We start from the raw sequence: 15,743 nt of genomic DNA, 5'->3' as shown, positions 1-15,743 counted from the left end.
CTCTGCGGTGACCAGTTAATTTTGAAAATCTGTTAATTAACTTGAGCTATCTCAGCGATATATGGCTCATTAACGAGAAACCTTTCTCCGGATAATTCACGGTTAAATGATTCATATGGAAATTCTTCCAGTACGAGATGTCCTTATCTGTATTAAAATTGATTAATTTCATAACTTTAAGTTATATTACTGATGTAAATGTAAATTAATTTAATCATTACAAATATAACTATCGTATAATTAATTTGTGGTAACTATGTTCCAACTAACATGCTTTAATAATCTCATTAATAACATACCTCATTACAATGGTTTACTTGAGATTAATACAAGGACATTTTATTTTTGTTGTTGCGTTTTATCTTAGTTGAAAATTATGTATTACTATAATGGAACAGTTCACAAATAAATGCTATTCATCACAAAAACCTCTTATATGAAATAATTTAATTATTGTTGTTAAACGTAAAACATTACTATTAAGGTTCATGTTTGGGATCAGCTATCATAACTCGTGTATACATCTGCGTTGTTATATAATAAAACATCTCACTCAATTTAACAAAAAAAATTAAAAAAATGGGTTAAAGTTTACCTCAAAGCCAGTTTTTTATGTAAAATATTAGCTTTCAAGGCTATTTAATGTTCCTAATAAGATATTGCTTATTTCAAAAGAAATCCGTAATAATCCACCGTACAATCATTACTTAACGTTTTCTTTAGACATATTTCTTCAGAAAAATTAATGTTTAAATATTGCATTTTCATATATCGTTCAATATAAAATATACTATTTTCAGAGGAAACTATACAAATATTAATTAATTACAAAGAAGTTCTTCATATATGACATTTTATAAACAGAAATAAAGCAGCTTTGTACATTTCGATGTTTGTGGCAAACAAAATTGTAATAAAGCTGAGTAACTGGATGAAATACATTTATTATAAACAGAGATGATATTCACGTGTCTCAGATAATGATACAAGAATGAATGTATAAGTTTACTTTCTTTCCTTAACGATTCGCGTTTTTGTTGGCTTTTTTATAAACTATTATTTTGTAGCGAAAATTTAATTGCAGGAAGCGTTTACACAATATTCACAAATTAATTTTATTACTTTTCTGATTGCATATAATTAAAGTTATTACCCGTTGGTGTACGACGACGTTCTAGCAACTGAAATACATCAAAACCCACATAAAATATGTGTGAATGATATAGCATAGTTTTCCTTTGAATTGCATCTTGGGAAGAAACATACATGTTGGTTAGTACTCTTAATGGAGTAATCTTATTCCTTTCAGGAAAATAATTCAGACCAAGTTGTAATTTTTCTTAGTTCAATGACTTCAGTGCACTAGCCTCATAACAAACATAATTCATATTACTATTTCTCACAGTCCTCTAAATATATGGAACATAAGATCACCACATATTCTTTGATCAGATGTTGAAAATATTATTTGTAGCATGAACTAAATATATCAAAGGAACAATAAATAGACCGGACTTATGCTGACACTTAGCCAAGAATATGCAATGTCCAAGAAGGCTGCATACTTTCTCCGTTATATTCAAAATGCTAGTTGGACTGATGGTCTTCCATTTAAGTAAACGATTTTGTAGAAACATATAATTTAGTTTTTGTATCTAGTTTATACGCCTAAATTCGTGTATGTTATTCAAAATATCTTTATACTTTAGGTGCAATAAATTACTTGGTCGTAAGTTTAATCTGGTGAAAATCTGATTTCCTTTTTTCACTGTTTCTGGTTTGCCAACGATAGCTAACATAATGAAGGTTTTTATTCTTGTCGGAATCAAATCATTCTTCTTGTAACGTTAGAACTCTGAACTAAACGTAACTAAAATTTCTGAACACACAAACATTTTGCTTTGAATGCTTTTATTATTTTATTATTTCTGAATAGGAGACCGTCGTATTCGAAAAGTGAGAAGTGAGTAACTTCAGAAATCATCTTCTCTTGCATATCACTTGTATGTCTGGTATTTGAGAGCAAAAAAATAAGGTTTAATATAAAGATCCTTAAAATGAAACAAACTTTTATTTGAAAATTGATTTTCTTGACATCAGTAATTATTATTAGTATGTAAGAATATTGGAACATTAAGTAAACCTGTTTTGTTATCTTACACGTAATATAGATATTGTTTGTAAAATACAGTTAATAAATACAGTAAGTAATAAATGTTTGTACACCTTAAAGGTGCAAACCTTAAATATTAGGTTAAAACGTGAAGCTAACGAAACAAAGAAAATGGCCAAGTTAGAGGTTTCTACAACCATTAGCTGCAGCTTCAGAGAATTATTTACTTGATAAAATGATTAATAACATTAGCATTTTATGTTTCCCTGCAGTATCATTAAGTGCTCTGCTACATATCACTGTTTGTTTTTCAGTTTCACGCAAAGCTACATGACAGTTAGCAGTAATAGCCGTCCCTAATGTAAGATTAGAGGGAAGGCATCACCACCCACCGCGAACTCTTGAACTACTCTTTTATCAACGAATAATAGGATTGACCGTCACGTTATTAACGCATCACGGCTGAAAGGGTGAACAAATTTTGTAAGACGGCAATTCGAATTACTATTAGTAATTTTCTTGAACAATTAAATTAAATTGAACGCACTTCTATACTTTCAAAATTGCTGAACGGTAAGCTGGAAGACTCATAGTGCGAAAATTCTGGGTTCAATTCTCCGCAGTAGATACAATACAGATAACTAATTATGTGGCTTTGCACTCAAAAACAAGTAAACAAACAAGTTCTTGTATAAAGATTTACTAGAAGAAGGTCCGGCATGGCCAGGTGGTTAGGGCACTCGACTCGCAAACTGAGGGTCGAGGGTTAACATCCACGTCACACCAAACATGCCCGCCTTTCAGCTGTAGGGGCGTTATAAAGTGACCGTCAATTCCACTATTCACTAGTAAAAGAGTAGGTGAGTGGTGATGACTAGCTGTTTTCCCTCTACTCTTACACTGCTAAATTAGGGACGGCTAGCGCAGATAGCCCTTGTGTAGCTTCGCGCGAAATTCAAAACAAACCAAACAAGAGACGGCTCAGGATTCCCTTCACTTCGTATTAACGCCTAGTATAAATTCAAAATAACGCCTTTTACTAACGATGATCATTCGCAACACGGAAGTCGAAGAGTGTAGTTTTACGTACGTGTGTAGTATTGTAATACAGCACGGAAAAAACGAAATTATGGCTCGCACGAAACAAACTGCAAGAAAATCCAAGGGCAGAAAAGCACCAAGGAAACAATTGGCTACTAAAACTGCTCCAGCCACAGGAGGTGTAAAGAAACCTCATCGTTACAGGCCAGGAACTGTAGCCCTCCGTGAAATCCGTCGATACCAGAAATCAACTGAGCTGCTTATTCGAAAACTATCTTTCCAGAGACTGGTGAGAGAAATTGCCCAGGCCTTCAAGACTGACCTGAGATTCCAGAGCTCTGCTGTCATGGCTCTTCAGGAGGCCAGTGAGGCATACTTGGTGGGTCTCTTCGAAGACACTAATCTGTGTGCCATTCACGCAAAGAGGGTGACCATCATGCCGAAAGACATCCAACTCGCACGTAGAATTCGAGGGGAACGAACCTAAATGGAGAGAGAGGTACTGTATCTTACTCTCGCCAATAAACAAACGGCCCTTTAGGAGGAAGAGGTCTAGTGCACTTGACTCTTCTGGATATTTCACATAATTACCCAAATACCAACACAGAGAAAAGCTCGAACGAGAGCTAGCGCAGATAAACTTAGTGTAGCCGTTGGCGTAATTAGAAACAACAAACACACAATACTAGAAGTATTAAATTCTGAAATACAAATGCAAGGAGACGCTGTGCTTGTATAAGGTGGATATATTAATATTAGTAATATAAAAATAAACATTAATAAACAGTGGCAGTAAATAAACATTGCATTTACTCCGAAACTTACTGTGAGTCCTTTATTTATACTATATCTGTTCAGCGTAATTTGTTAACGTAATGATTTGACTATTTTGACACAAAGCCTTACCCTTCTAGACATTTTCTACAGAGTTAATTTCAGAATAGCTGCTTTGCCACAATAATTTTTATAATAAAATAACCGTTTCGTCAATATATTCTGAATCTAAGGCATTTAATATGTCTAAAATATTGTGTTTACTTACTAGTGTTTCTCTAACAGCCTTTTTCGTTGTATATTTCTCTTCTAACTAAGATTTCATTGCATGTTTCTAAAAATATATGCATCATGTTTTACTGAGGTTTAATTCTTACATAGTTTCGATCTTAATATTAATTGGTGATACTTCCTGTCAGCCAAACAATGCTCTATATTCATCTACTGCTGAATCTGATTCCCTATCTTGCTATCTTGTCAGACACTATTTATGCTAAAATAAAATAAAAGCATTTTATTCTTTAAGTATTTCCATCTTACAGCTGTGTAACCTTTACAGTAACTCATCATGCTTCGTAAAGTAATAGAATGAAATTGCTATTGGCACAGATAAAACGTATTTTTCAAGTTTCTTTGAATACCAAAATACTATATCTATAAGGACAATCGATCTGACGTATTTTGTTTCCTCCTCAGTATTACAACGATATATCCGAGTGCTTATAACGCTAACAACTGGATTTCTATACCTGTTGTTGGCACAGCACAGCTAGCTTATTGTATAGTTTTCTGCTTAACAAGAAACTGATGCAATTTATTTTCTGGAATATTTTTAATCCCACATAAATTTTGTATTTCTGAATAATAAAGCTTTACCTCAATATTGCCGCTATAGATTTTACTGTCTGATTTACATTTCGAACAAATGCATAGCATACCTTATAAATGGAATAACAAAGAATAGAAAACATAATGAAAGTTTCAACACTTTTTTCCACCTAGATCTACACAAGGACCACTTGCACTAGCCGTCCTTAATTTTGAAATGTTATTCCAAAGAAAGCTAGACAACATCGCCCGCAGTCAATCGTGTGGAGCATGATTTTGTGTGTGTGTTTCATTTTTGCAAAAACAACCATATAAAACGATGCAGGATTTCGTTATTTAATCTTTCCAATTTATTTCAATAATTTTAATGAACGCGTATAGAAGAAACCCCATCGAATAACATAAAGCTCGTGGTATATTACTGAAAAGTGATTATTACATCTAATCTAAAGTGTGCGTTAGAATAATTATTTCGCAAACTATCGGAATACTTTCCAAAACGTTTTACCACAACATCGTCTTATTATCACGGGAAACATGGTCATTTTCTTATAATGATTAAACATTAACATGAAAATAAACCTTAGAAAGGCTTGGTCAGTTAACAAAGTTACTTATGTATAACAAACGCATGTACTAGATAATGGTCTAGAACTATTTCCTGATGCCAACTATTGAATTTTCTATACAGAAAGAAAGCTCCTAACAACAGCCACACTATAATCTCATTGATCTCAGCAATGATACATCTGCCAGTGAAGTAGACTTCTGCTGTCAGTATGCATTTACCAAAATTATTCGACCGAGACAGTATGTAGAGGTCTCGAATCATTAATTGGAGAGGACTTTCACTACATTGGTTATACCTGTCACATCTTTAATAAAGTACGATATTATCCGTCTTCTTTATATCCCAAAATCGAAGTTGTTGTTCTTTGCAAAAGCTGTATCATACTGTTCTATAAGTTATTTCTTTATCTCGCAGATACATTTATTGAGTCAGAAAATATATTGGTTATTCTAGATATTTAAGAAAAATGTTAACACCAATGAAAAACAAACTCCTGTGTCATCGTTGTCGATTCCAAAGCAGAAACTAAAATAAACAGGTATACATATAAATTAATAGAAGTTTGTGCCCTAACAAGTACCAGGACCCTAATTTATAGTCGCTGAACTATTTATGCTACGCATTGAGGAACAACATGGATTTAGGCTAGTAATAACAAAGTATTCTGTGCATTTATCTCGGTGATCAAGTTTCATATAAAAGAATGAAAAGCATAATGTGAAAAACATTAAAATATTCACTGATACGTGTTCACTAAACAACAAAAAGTTCAATGTTTACCAGAGATAAGTATCCAAAGTATTGATTCAGTATACTTGGAACAGTAAACATTTAGTTCCATAGTTTTAGATATTGCTTCAACACTAAGAAAACAAAGTGCAATTCCAACTAAAAAAAATTCTATTTCTGACAGGGTGAGAAATCACACTCTTAAAGATATAGAATTAGACGAAATAAAGCTTTATATTTCTGCTATTTATATGAAGGTCATAATTTAAATTAAAATATTCCAAAGTCATGACAGTATCATGTGAAATAAAAAATAAAAAAAACACTTCATTAAGGTAATTTTATCATTACTGTAAGGTTTTTGAACATAATTTTCAAAAACTGTAATACTTCAAAATGCATATATTTATAATTGAGTTTACTTATATAAAGTATGTTCAAATATAATAATAATTATTTCATAATTCCTTTGTATTTATACTCATGTATGTGATTAAAAACTGCCATAGATTTTTTTTAATAGATCATACCCGCTTGCTTTCGTTAATATTTTGTATAAAGAAGTCGCAAAAAGAAAATCAGGCATACAATATGAAGAGCATGAAATTATTTGATATTTCTAAACTTATGACAAATCAGAGAGACCTCAGAAGCTGAGATAAAAACATGCTGGCCAGAGGGAGAACATACATTCTGCAACACCTAACGCCTGTATGGTTCCGCTTAACAGAATAGTTAGATTGATTTTCACATTTATAAAGTGTCCGTAACTAAAAATAAGGAGAGATTTCAGCAACATTATTGCGATAATAAAGCCGGACCCTCAGTGTTGTGACCCGACAAGGTAACCTTTATGTCTCACTGGGGTCGAAATAACGGTAACATATAAGTAACATTTGATAAGATTTGTTTTTGTGCGGGGGGGGAGTCATAAGCTGCTCTAAAATCCTATCGCAAAAACAAGTTTAAAGGGGAAGTATATACCCGCATATATATATATGTATATATTGATATAAACATGGAACTCTGTGGATTTAGTGTTTACAAATTGTGTCAATTTTAACATCAATATTTACTTTTACTTTCTTTCTGCCTTTGCTGTTTTCTCTTAGGTTGTTTATTCACCTGTTTTAAACAATTCTTATAAAATATTTTGTTGTTGTCTATTATATCTGCAATGTAAATACCTGAACGTATGAAAAATAATTAAATATATTGCAAATTTCATACCTTTCCAAAGGGTGATTTATTTTTCAAGATCAAAATTGTACACTGAGACGGATCTTTAGATTTATGTAGCAACTTGCATTACTGTAAACGTTTAGTTATTCTTATTCACAGTGTTACATTGTTTAATATTGCATTGTCACAACAGGCACGATGACAAATACATTTACTTGACGAAAATGACTTTGATATCAAATATCTGTCTTCGTTTACGAAATACTCATTTCATTCACATAAAATCCTTTTTGGCCAAACGATTATATGAATGTTTTGTAATTTTGACTGAAAGATTTTAAAGAGCTATTTGATTGTTTCTATTGATATGTAAAGATAATACGGTATACAACCTGCGATGTTTCAACGGCAGGTATCAAACTCCACATGTTAGCATTGTAACCTCTCAAGCTTATACTTAAACCACCGCAAATACCATGAGGGCATTATAATGTGACGGTCAATCCCACTATTCGTTGGTAAAAGAGTAACCCAAGAGTTAGCGGTGGGAGATGATGAGTAACTGCCTTCCCTCTAGACTTACGCTGCTAAATTAGGAACGGCTACCCCAAATAGCCCTTGTGTAGCTTTGCTCGAAATTCAGAACAAACAAACAATTATTACTTTAGCCTCTAACTTATTTAATAAGATTATTTCAGAAAAAAAAATCTTCCCAACAGAGATTTGTATCCAGATTAAAGATTGTTCAGTGAAACTTAAAATTGTAACTTAACAACACAGTGTGTGTTCGTTGATAACTGAAGACATAGCAGTGTTACAAAAATTGCTGTTTGTTATTAAGCACAAAGTTACTCAAACAGTTATCTGTGCAATCTTCACCACGAGTATCGAAATCCGACTTCTAGCGGTATCTCTGCGATATTCTGCTGTACCACTCCGAGTGTTACAAAAGCACCATCAATCTTAAATAATAACTAGAAGATAATTGTAATCGAAATTTGACTTTTTAATAATTAAATGCAAAAACTTAATCATGATTATTTATTCTTTCGAGAAAGGAGTGTTAAAAATAAGTTATATTTTAAGTTCATTAAAAATATTACTATTATAACTATAAATCTTCGTCTTGGTTTATATATATATTCAAAACGTACTAGTACCATACGTTTAGTATAAAAATAAGAATTATTTAATATTGTGACTAAACCACTGAATGGTTTCTCTTACTTCTTTCCTTTGTATAGTTACTCAAAGTCAGTACAGAAATGGTATGAAACAGAATCGAATATATGTAAACTATTCAACCATTAAACGTCCATAGAAGCGTTATTAACTTATTTGAATAAAAATGTTCAGAGAATGGAAAATAAAGAAAAATCTTTCGATAACAAACACGATATAAGGGAAGAAGAGCAGAAGGAAACAAAGACTCAGAATAACATCAGTAAATGTACGGCAAACAGTAATACCAGGATAGACCTTCTACAGGTTACCAGATATTGAAGTGGTTGGAGGCCCATGATCGACAAATTCTATAATAGACATGGCATACAGTAAGCAAACATGCTCAGATATATTAAAGGCATTGGCATTCACATTCGTTTTATTAATGTCTATCTGATTATTTAGAATTGAGAAGAAAATGTCATGTAAACCTAATCATTGGTTTTATTTTATCTTCTTTAAAAATGTTTAATAGCAAACACATCGTGCATGTTTTCTCTGTTTTTATTTTACATGGGGGAAAAACACTATTCAAATATCGCATGTCCTTCCCTCCTGAATTACATTAAATATATCATTGTTTAAAATAATCCCGAATTTAATACCATTTTATGACAATTATTAATAATAGAAAAGATCACATTAAATGTGGTTGAAGTGTTTTAATATATTTCAAACGTCATTATTGTACTGCCCTTATGAGTTAATAATTTCACGAGATAGATATTTTACCATTGCTTATACACTTATTTACATTAAACCTTCTCCTATTACTATCATATATATAATGTTAATGCAATATGTTTTCATAGATATTTTATGCTCATAGAAAATAAAGGTATATTTTATTTCCTTCTGCCTGGTGTTTTATTGCATACCTCTTCCATATTTTTTTTTGTCCATCTGGTTTTAGATATGAATACCACAACTTTATGTTTTGCTCTAACTACAATTAACGATATCCCTGTTTTAGGATATTCTAGGGGGAATAGCTTGAAGATCTAATAAAGAGTATTAATAAAGGAAAAAGGAATGAAGTTCGGTGATAATCTGTCTCTTAGACAGGTGGCCATCTAAATTAACTCTCGGAACTAGACAGAAAAACGCTCAAAGTTCAACCTGTGGAGGATATAGATTGATAGTTAGGCGATATGTGATACTTTTACTCAGAAAGTTTCTTAGTTTTTAAATTATTCTTATATTTAAGTTTTATTGAAATATGAAAAAATACTTAATAATGAGAAAGTGTTTATTAATTTTTTCTCTCATACTGTGGAGTATAATAGCAAGTTTAATGATAACAATATTGTGTAATTAGTAGGAATGAAATAGAAACTCTAACTGGGTTATAGGGTTTCTATTTCACTTATATCAGGTATTAATGAACCTACGTGTTTTTATATCAAGAGTGTAATTAGTAGCTTTACAAGCTAGTGATTTCCTAACCAAATAAGAATCGGTTATTTTATTTCCACAAACGTCTCAGATAAACAACAATAGTAAATAAAGTAACAAATTTGTTTGTTTGTTTCTTTCAAATTTCGTGCAAAACTACTCAAGGGCTATCTGCGCTAGCTGTTCCTAATTTAGCAGTGTAAGACTAGAGGAAAGGCAGCTAGTCATCATCACACACCGCCAACTCTTGGGCTACTCTTTAACCAACGAATAGTGAGATTGACCGTAACATTATAACGCCCTCATGGCTGAAAGGGCGAACATGTTCGGTGCGACGGGATTCGAACCCTTGACCCTCAGTTTGAGAGTCGAACGTCTTAACCCACCTGGCCATGCGGCCAGTAATAAGTAATTAAAGAACATAAAATTTTAATTCTCTACTCAGAAGTATTTTCTATTAACGGAGTAAAAATAGCTATTTTCTGGAAATATATTAATAATTTCAGTGCCTAATAAACACAATGTTCATGTTTATTCCAAAAAAAAAGCATCATACGCATCAGGAGCAATGTTTTTCACTGGCCTACTTTTTTACTTTAATTTTAAAGAGTCAACCATTCGCTGAATTGCAAAATAAATGTATGAACATCGTCAACGTATAAATAATTTTGTTATTTAAGGTTTATCTCTAAACATATCTCATAACTTCCTGATTTTGATGAAATATTTTATGAACCAACTTTTCCCATCACAAGATCACAGGAATCTTTCCATTCAAATAGCTTTGTGTGTATTTTGACCAAACTTATTATAATGTTTTTGATCGTTCGATACGTCTTTAATATATGAACTGAATGATATTAAAGATTATGCTGACTGTACTGAAGCAATGCGGTGTAAAGTGATCTTTTCTGACCAATGAAAGTTCATCCTGTACAGGTCTGATGAGAATACCTTTGTACCACATCGATATAGACAAGAGTTCCATCCAGCATGCTTGAATGCAACTGTGAAGTATCTGTATGGCAAAGTATATGAAGACTCATTTCTGACCAGAGTATAGAACATTTGTAGTTTGTGGAAGGTACTGTTAGTGTCGAGAGGTATGTGGAGATCCTGGTGTTCCAGCTGAAGCAAACATTTCAGGATCACTTCAGTGGAGTTGACAACTGAACATTCCAGAATGTCTCTGCTCTATACCACAGGGATAAAGGTTAGTAATATTAATGCATTCTAAGCAGTAGATGTGGACTAAAGAGAAAATTTCTCAGAGAACATTTTTGAATTTGTTAAATATTCGTTGGTCATTCGTTTTTCACGACAGGTTTGTTAAAAATATACATATGTGTATGTGTTTAGATGTGAGAAGTATAAGTCACTTTAGGCACCACAATGTTTATAACCTTTTCAAAATAAAATAGTTGTGACGCTTCAAAAATGCCCATCTGATAAAAAATTAGAGTTGTCAAGAAAAGTGCCAAAGAAACTGGATGATGCAATAACTTTTTCCTCACCGTAAATCGACAGATAGAAGACAAGTATGTTACCTAGTTGTTAATTTCCATAAATAAGATTGTAGTTGACTCTGTCTTAGAACTTTCTTCTCTGAGTTTTGTTAGTCTGAAGCTTCTACATTTTATATTTCAAGTTCAACTTAAAATGTAAAGTTTCTTCTAATCTTTTTTCAATAATCATTCCATCAATATAATAATATCGGCTTTAATTTATTGATAAAAGTTAAGCGCACTAGAAAACTATGAAAACCTACCAGATTATTGCAATTAAGTATAGAATACATTGAATTTAGATGAGTAATGTCAGTTGTACACATGAAACCGAAATATATAGCACCAATTACTTCATGCGTGAAATAGCATATTGCTACCAGATGTAGCTTTCATTTAGTAGTAATTTATATGCGAGATACTTTGTAGACCAATTTATCAGTCTTGGCTGAAAAGTCACATTCGAAACCTCTTTACTAGTGAAAATAGTTTTGCAAGGTTTTCGGTAAAAGTGATATTTAATATTTCTTAAATGGTAAAAGTGATATTTAATATTTCTTAAATGGTAAAAGTGAATAGTATTTAAAAATTTCCATACCCATAGCAACATGTGACTGAGTGATCTACATATGAAAACTACATACAGTTTAACTATTAATTTAAAAAAAAATAGGACGTTTATACTTTTATTAAACTATTTTATAAATAAATTACTTTAATGTCTTCATTGATTCTCCTAAATTAAAAGTTTGTTAACACTTGATAGAACGTTCCTGATATTCTAAGATATTCTTTATCACGGTAAACGACCATAAAACGTAAACATCCTGTTCTGACTACACATGAATAATCCAGTTTACTTAATTCCCACATTTCAATTGTTTCTTATATTTTTATACACATCTCAATGCTGAGCACAACCTTCTGTTTCGGTAAATATGCCAGTTTATCTTTAAATAAAATATTAATCGCATTTCATAAGAACGATTTGTACATGCTGATGCTGTCGCCACACATGAGTGACGTTGCTTCGAATAATAGAAGGTTTACTCTTTTATTTGGTACATGGTGGAGTTTCAATCGTTCAATATTAATGTCGCCTCAAATAACGGAAGCAAATATCGCATATCTTCCCCTATAACAAGAGAGAAAAACAACAATATTAATCACAGTGTATACAATTTTAACATCCAGACTACAAGTCAGTGAGATCGAATTCAGAGTATTGAGAGGGTTAAAGAAATATCAAAGTTTGTAGCATTCAAATTAAAACAAACGCATGTACTCCGATAAGAGGCTTAAACCGTTAACTTCAAAAAAGGTCTTACTGTCAAATGAACACACATTTTAATGGTATTTGTGTTCGAAAATATTGAATTTAGGTTATTGATCGGACTGTATTAATCTTGCACAAAATAATATACAAATAAATAAGTGTTCATTTAAACAGGTACCGCAATTAGCCATCTTAAAGCAGGAAGCAAACCCAGTTAAATCTAAATCGGCCATCTCTATCGACAGTAGCAAAAAAACTGTTGCTAAAACTGCCGAGATCTTGTTTGACGATACACATATGACTACTACCATGTCTTTTTAGATATATTCTATAGGAGGATGGCTTTCACTCCTTCATAGTTTGGAAACTAATGTAAATTCGTTCATGCTCGTGAAAATTCATCTTCCAGGTACCGCTAGATGTGAAGTGTCTATTCAGAACTTTAATAATAATACTAACAAAGTTTTGTGGAAATCAACCCACCAAAACTCGCGCTCTAATTTGCAGAATTGGTTAAAAAATCCATAGCACAATCAACAGTGCAAATAAAAAGGAATATTAGTATCTATTTTAGTCAACAGCACACAAAATAATTCACCAAGAAATATTTTTTAACAACAATATGAAAGGTCATTCCCTTCTTCGTTCGAATCCGTTACAATGGAAATTATAGTGACTTGATAAAGTAAATAATCGTGATAATCTTAACGAGCACGCTTGACAGTAAAGAAAGTAGTTTTAAGTGTATCATGATTCTCAAACACTTTTTATGAAATGTGGTTACTTTCTATACAACATCAATCTGTACTTAGTAAATTTCTTGTTTTTACTTGCTTAGTAACTGTGTCATTATGCTTTTTTATGTGTACTTATGATGCCAAAAGTATTTATGTGCAAGCGACGTCAAGACAAATTACACTGTTTCGTAGTTTTTGGTTTTTCTTTATTATAGGAGATTTTCTTGATTTATACTAAAAACATTTTAAGATTAGATAACCAAGCCTCCAATAAGTTTTAAGGGGCTTAAATCATTTTTATGCTGATTTATTCTATATTTTTGAAATAAAACAATTATGTAAGCTAGGAATAATAAACTGTTCACTGTTCCTAAGCCGATCAAACAATCTTGAAGTCAAGTGCTACAGGAAGTTCAAGTAGTACAAAAATACATTAAGTATAACGCCAACACTTAAAAATTTCTTGACATTTTAATAAAAAATGTTCACAGTTATGAATTATTGTTTTAATAAGATTCAACTGTACCCTCACATATTTTAACTTTTTCTTGCGTGTAAATTAGTGTATTATTCTAAGTGAATAGTGTCGCTTACGTATTACGAGAGTGCTAAGTTGCGTATAGTCTTAAGGAATTAAAATGCATTTTATCGTATACTTGTTTCCTTTTACATCTGCTAATCAAAATTGCTTATGGTCGGATGAGATTTTGTCTAGTAATTAGTATTTTCTCACGGACTTTGGTCTACGATTCAGTTATCAAATGAACTGTTCCAAAATAGTATTTCTAAATGGTTAGTAAAAATGAGCTAAAGTGAGAGTTGTTTTCACTACACGATCTATAGATATATTTAGTTGTAATTGTTTGGCAACTGAGAGCTTTTGTGACAATAATAAGTGTTTTTGGCTAATAAAAAATCCAAATGACGTTTCTACGAACAAGGAAAAAAATCTACTATCAACTGGTCTAACGTAATTTGTGTGTTCTGAGAAACTTATAAATGCTGGATTTTATATAAGTGGTGTGTAAAAAAGGAGAGAAATAACAAATATTTAACCATTTAAGAAGGAAATCATGGAACAAAGTAATATTTCTTCCCTTTGCCAATAATGTTGCAGTTACTGTACTAAAACTGAAGTTAACTGCATACTAAAGTTTCACCACAATCATTCTTATGTTTATTCATCAGAAAAAAGCAGTTAAACAAAAAAGATTATATAAAAATATTTTAATTAAACATGAAGTAAGTGGCATTAAGTTACAAATAACAGTAAGTGGTAATAAATGAAACCTCACCATATACTACATAGTACTTTGTGAATCACTAGCTATAAATTCTGGAATAAAACCTAATTAAAGCAAAAAAAAAGTAGTTTCTGATGCAAAAATATGCAATGTCTCAAACACTCCATAAAATCTCGTTTGAAACAATATCTTTCCAAATTGAATCATATATGTAAATATAAGCACAGAATAGAGAGTATTTAGCCAGCCGGTGGCACAGCGGAATGTCTGTGGACTCACACCGCTAAACACCTGATTTCGATACCCGTATGGGCAGAGCACAGATACCCCATTGTGTAGCTTTATGCTCAGTTCTAAACAAATAAACAAACAGAATATTTATGTAAATTTTAATAAATAAAAGAAAGAAACCATAAAACAACATAACTGTAATTAAATGTTCTTTCTACAATTTTTGTCAGAATATGAAAACAGTCGATATTAAAGACAGAGACAAATGAAAGTAATATATACAATAAATTTCAGAATATACATTAGTGAGAAAGAAAAATTACTTATTATACAATATTCAATGTTTATCAAAATTAATCATCATTTCCAAGTATCGGCGTGTGAAAAGAATCAGATAACATATGATCTGCTCAAATGCTACAGTTCATTTGTGAGAAGGCAGACTTTTCTAATGAAACAGTGAAATGAAAATAGAACATTAACACAGCAGATTCGTTAGAGAGAATGAAGATAACTTAGCTTCTAAGCTCAGTATTCCAGTCTCACAGCGATCGCAAAATATATTAACAAGATAAAACCTAAAATGTCTGATATCATAAAAAGAAATTAAATTATCTTTTCAAAATCCAAAAAAATTCAGTGAAACATCAGTGAAGACTTAGTAATTTGCCATATCAATTGTTATTTATAATAATTAGATGTTATATGCTTTCTTTCTATTTGTTAATTGTTAAAAGAGTGCTTAAGTTTAGCTGTTAGTCAGTGAAAATTATAATGTCAGAGAAAAAAATGTATCTATTCTTAAGAGCTTGCCACCAATGGCACAGCGGTATGTCTGCGGACTTACAACGCTAAAAACCGACTTTCGATACCCGTGGTGGGCAGAGCACAGA

General features: G+C 31.7%; 1 protein-coding gene across 1 annotated transcript; it reads left to right on the top strand.

The window, feature by feature from the left end:
• The first annotated feature begins 3,236 nt into the window (after positions 1–3,236).
• Positions 3,237–3,641, top strand: LOC143257958 (histone H3-like). Its single transcript, XM_076517021.1, has one exon. The coding sequence runs from the start codon at positions 3,243–3,245 to the stop codon at positions 3,639–3,641; it is 399 nt and encodes a 132-aa protein (XP_076373136.1). The 5' UTR covers positions 3,237–3,242.
• Positions 3,642–15,743: the final 12,102 nt, after the last annotated feature.

The sequence above is a fragment of the Tachypleus tridentatus genome, chromosome 7 (genome assembly GCF_004210375.1).
Source record: "Tachypleus tridentatus isolate NWPU-2018 chromosome 7, ASM421037v1, whole genome shotgun sequence".
In the NCBI taxonomy this organism is placed as follows: domain Eukaryota; kingdom Metazoa; phylum Arthropoda; class Merostomata; order Xiphosura; family Limulidae; genus Tachypleus; species Tachypleus tridentatus.
This window is presented reverse-complemented; position numbering and strand designations above follow the sequence as displayed.

What these genes read in the sequence shown, in the direction of transcription:
- LOC143257958 (XM_076517021.1), top strand. Translation starts at nt 3,243, where the DNA reads ATGGCTCGCACGAAACAAACTGCAAGAAAATCCAAGGGCAGAAAAGCA.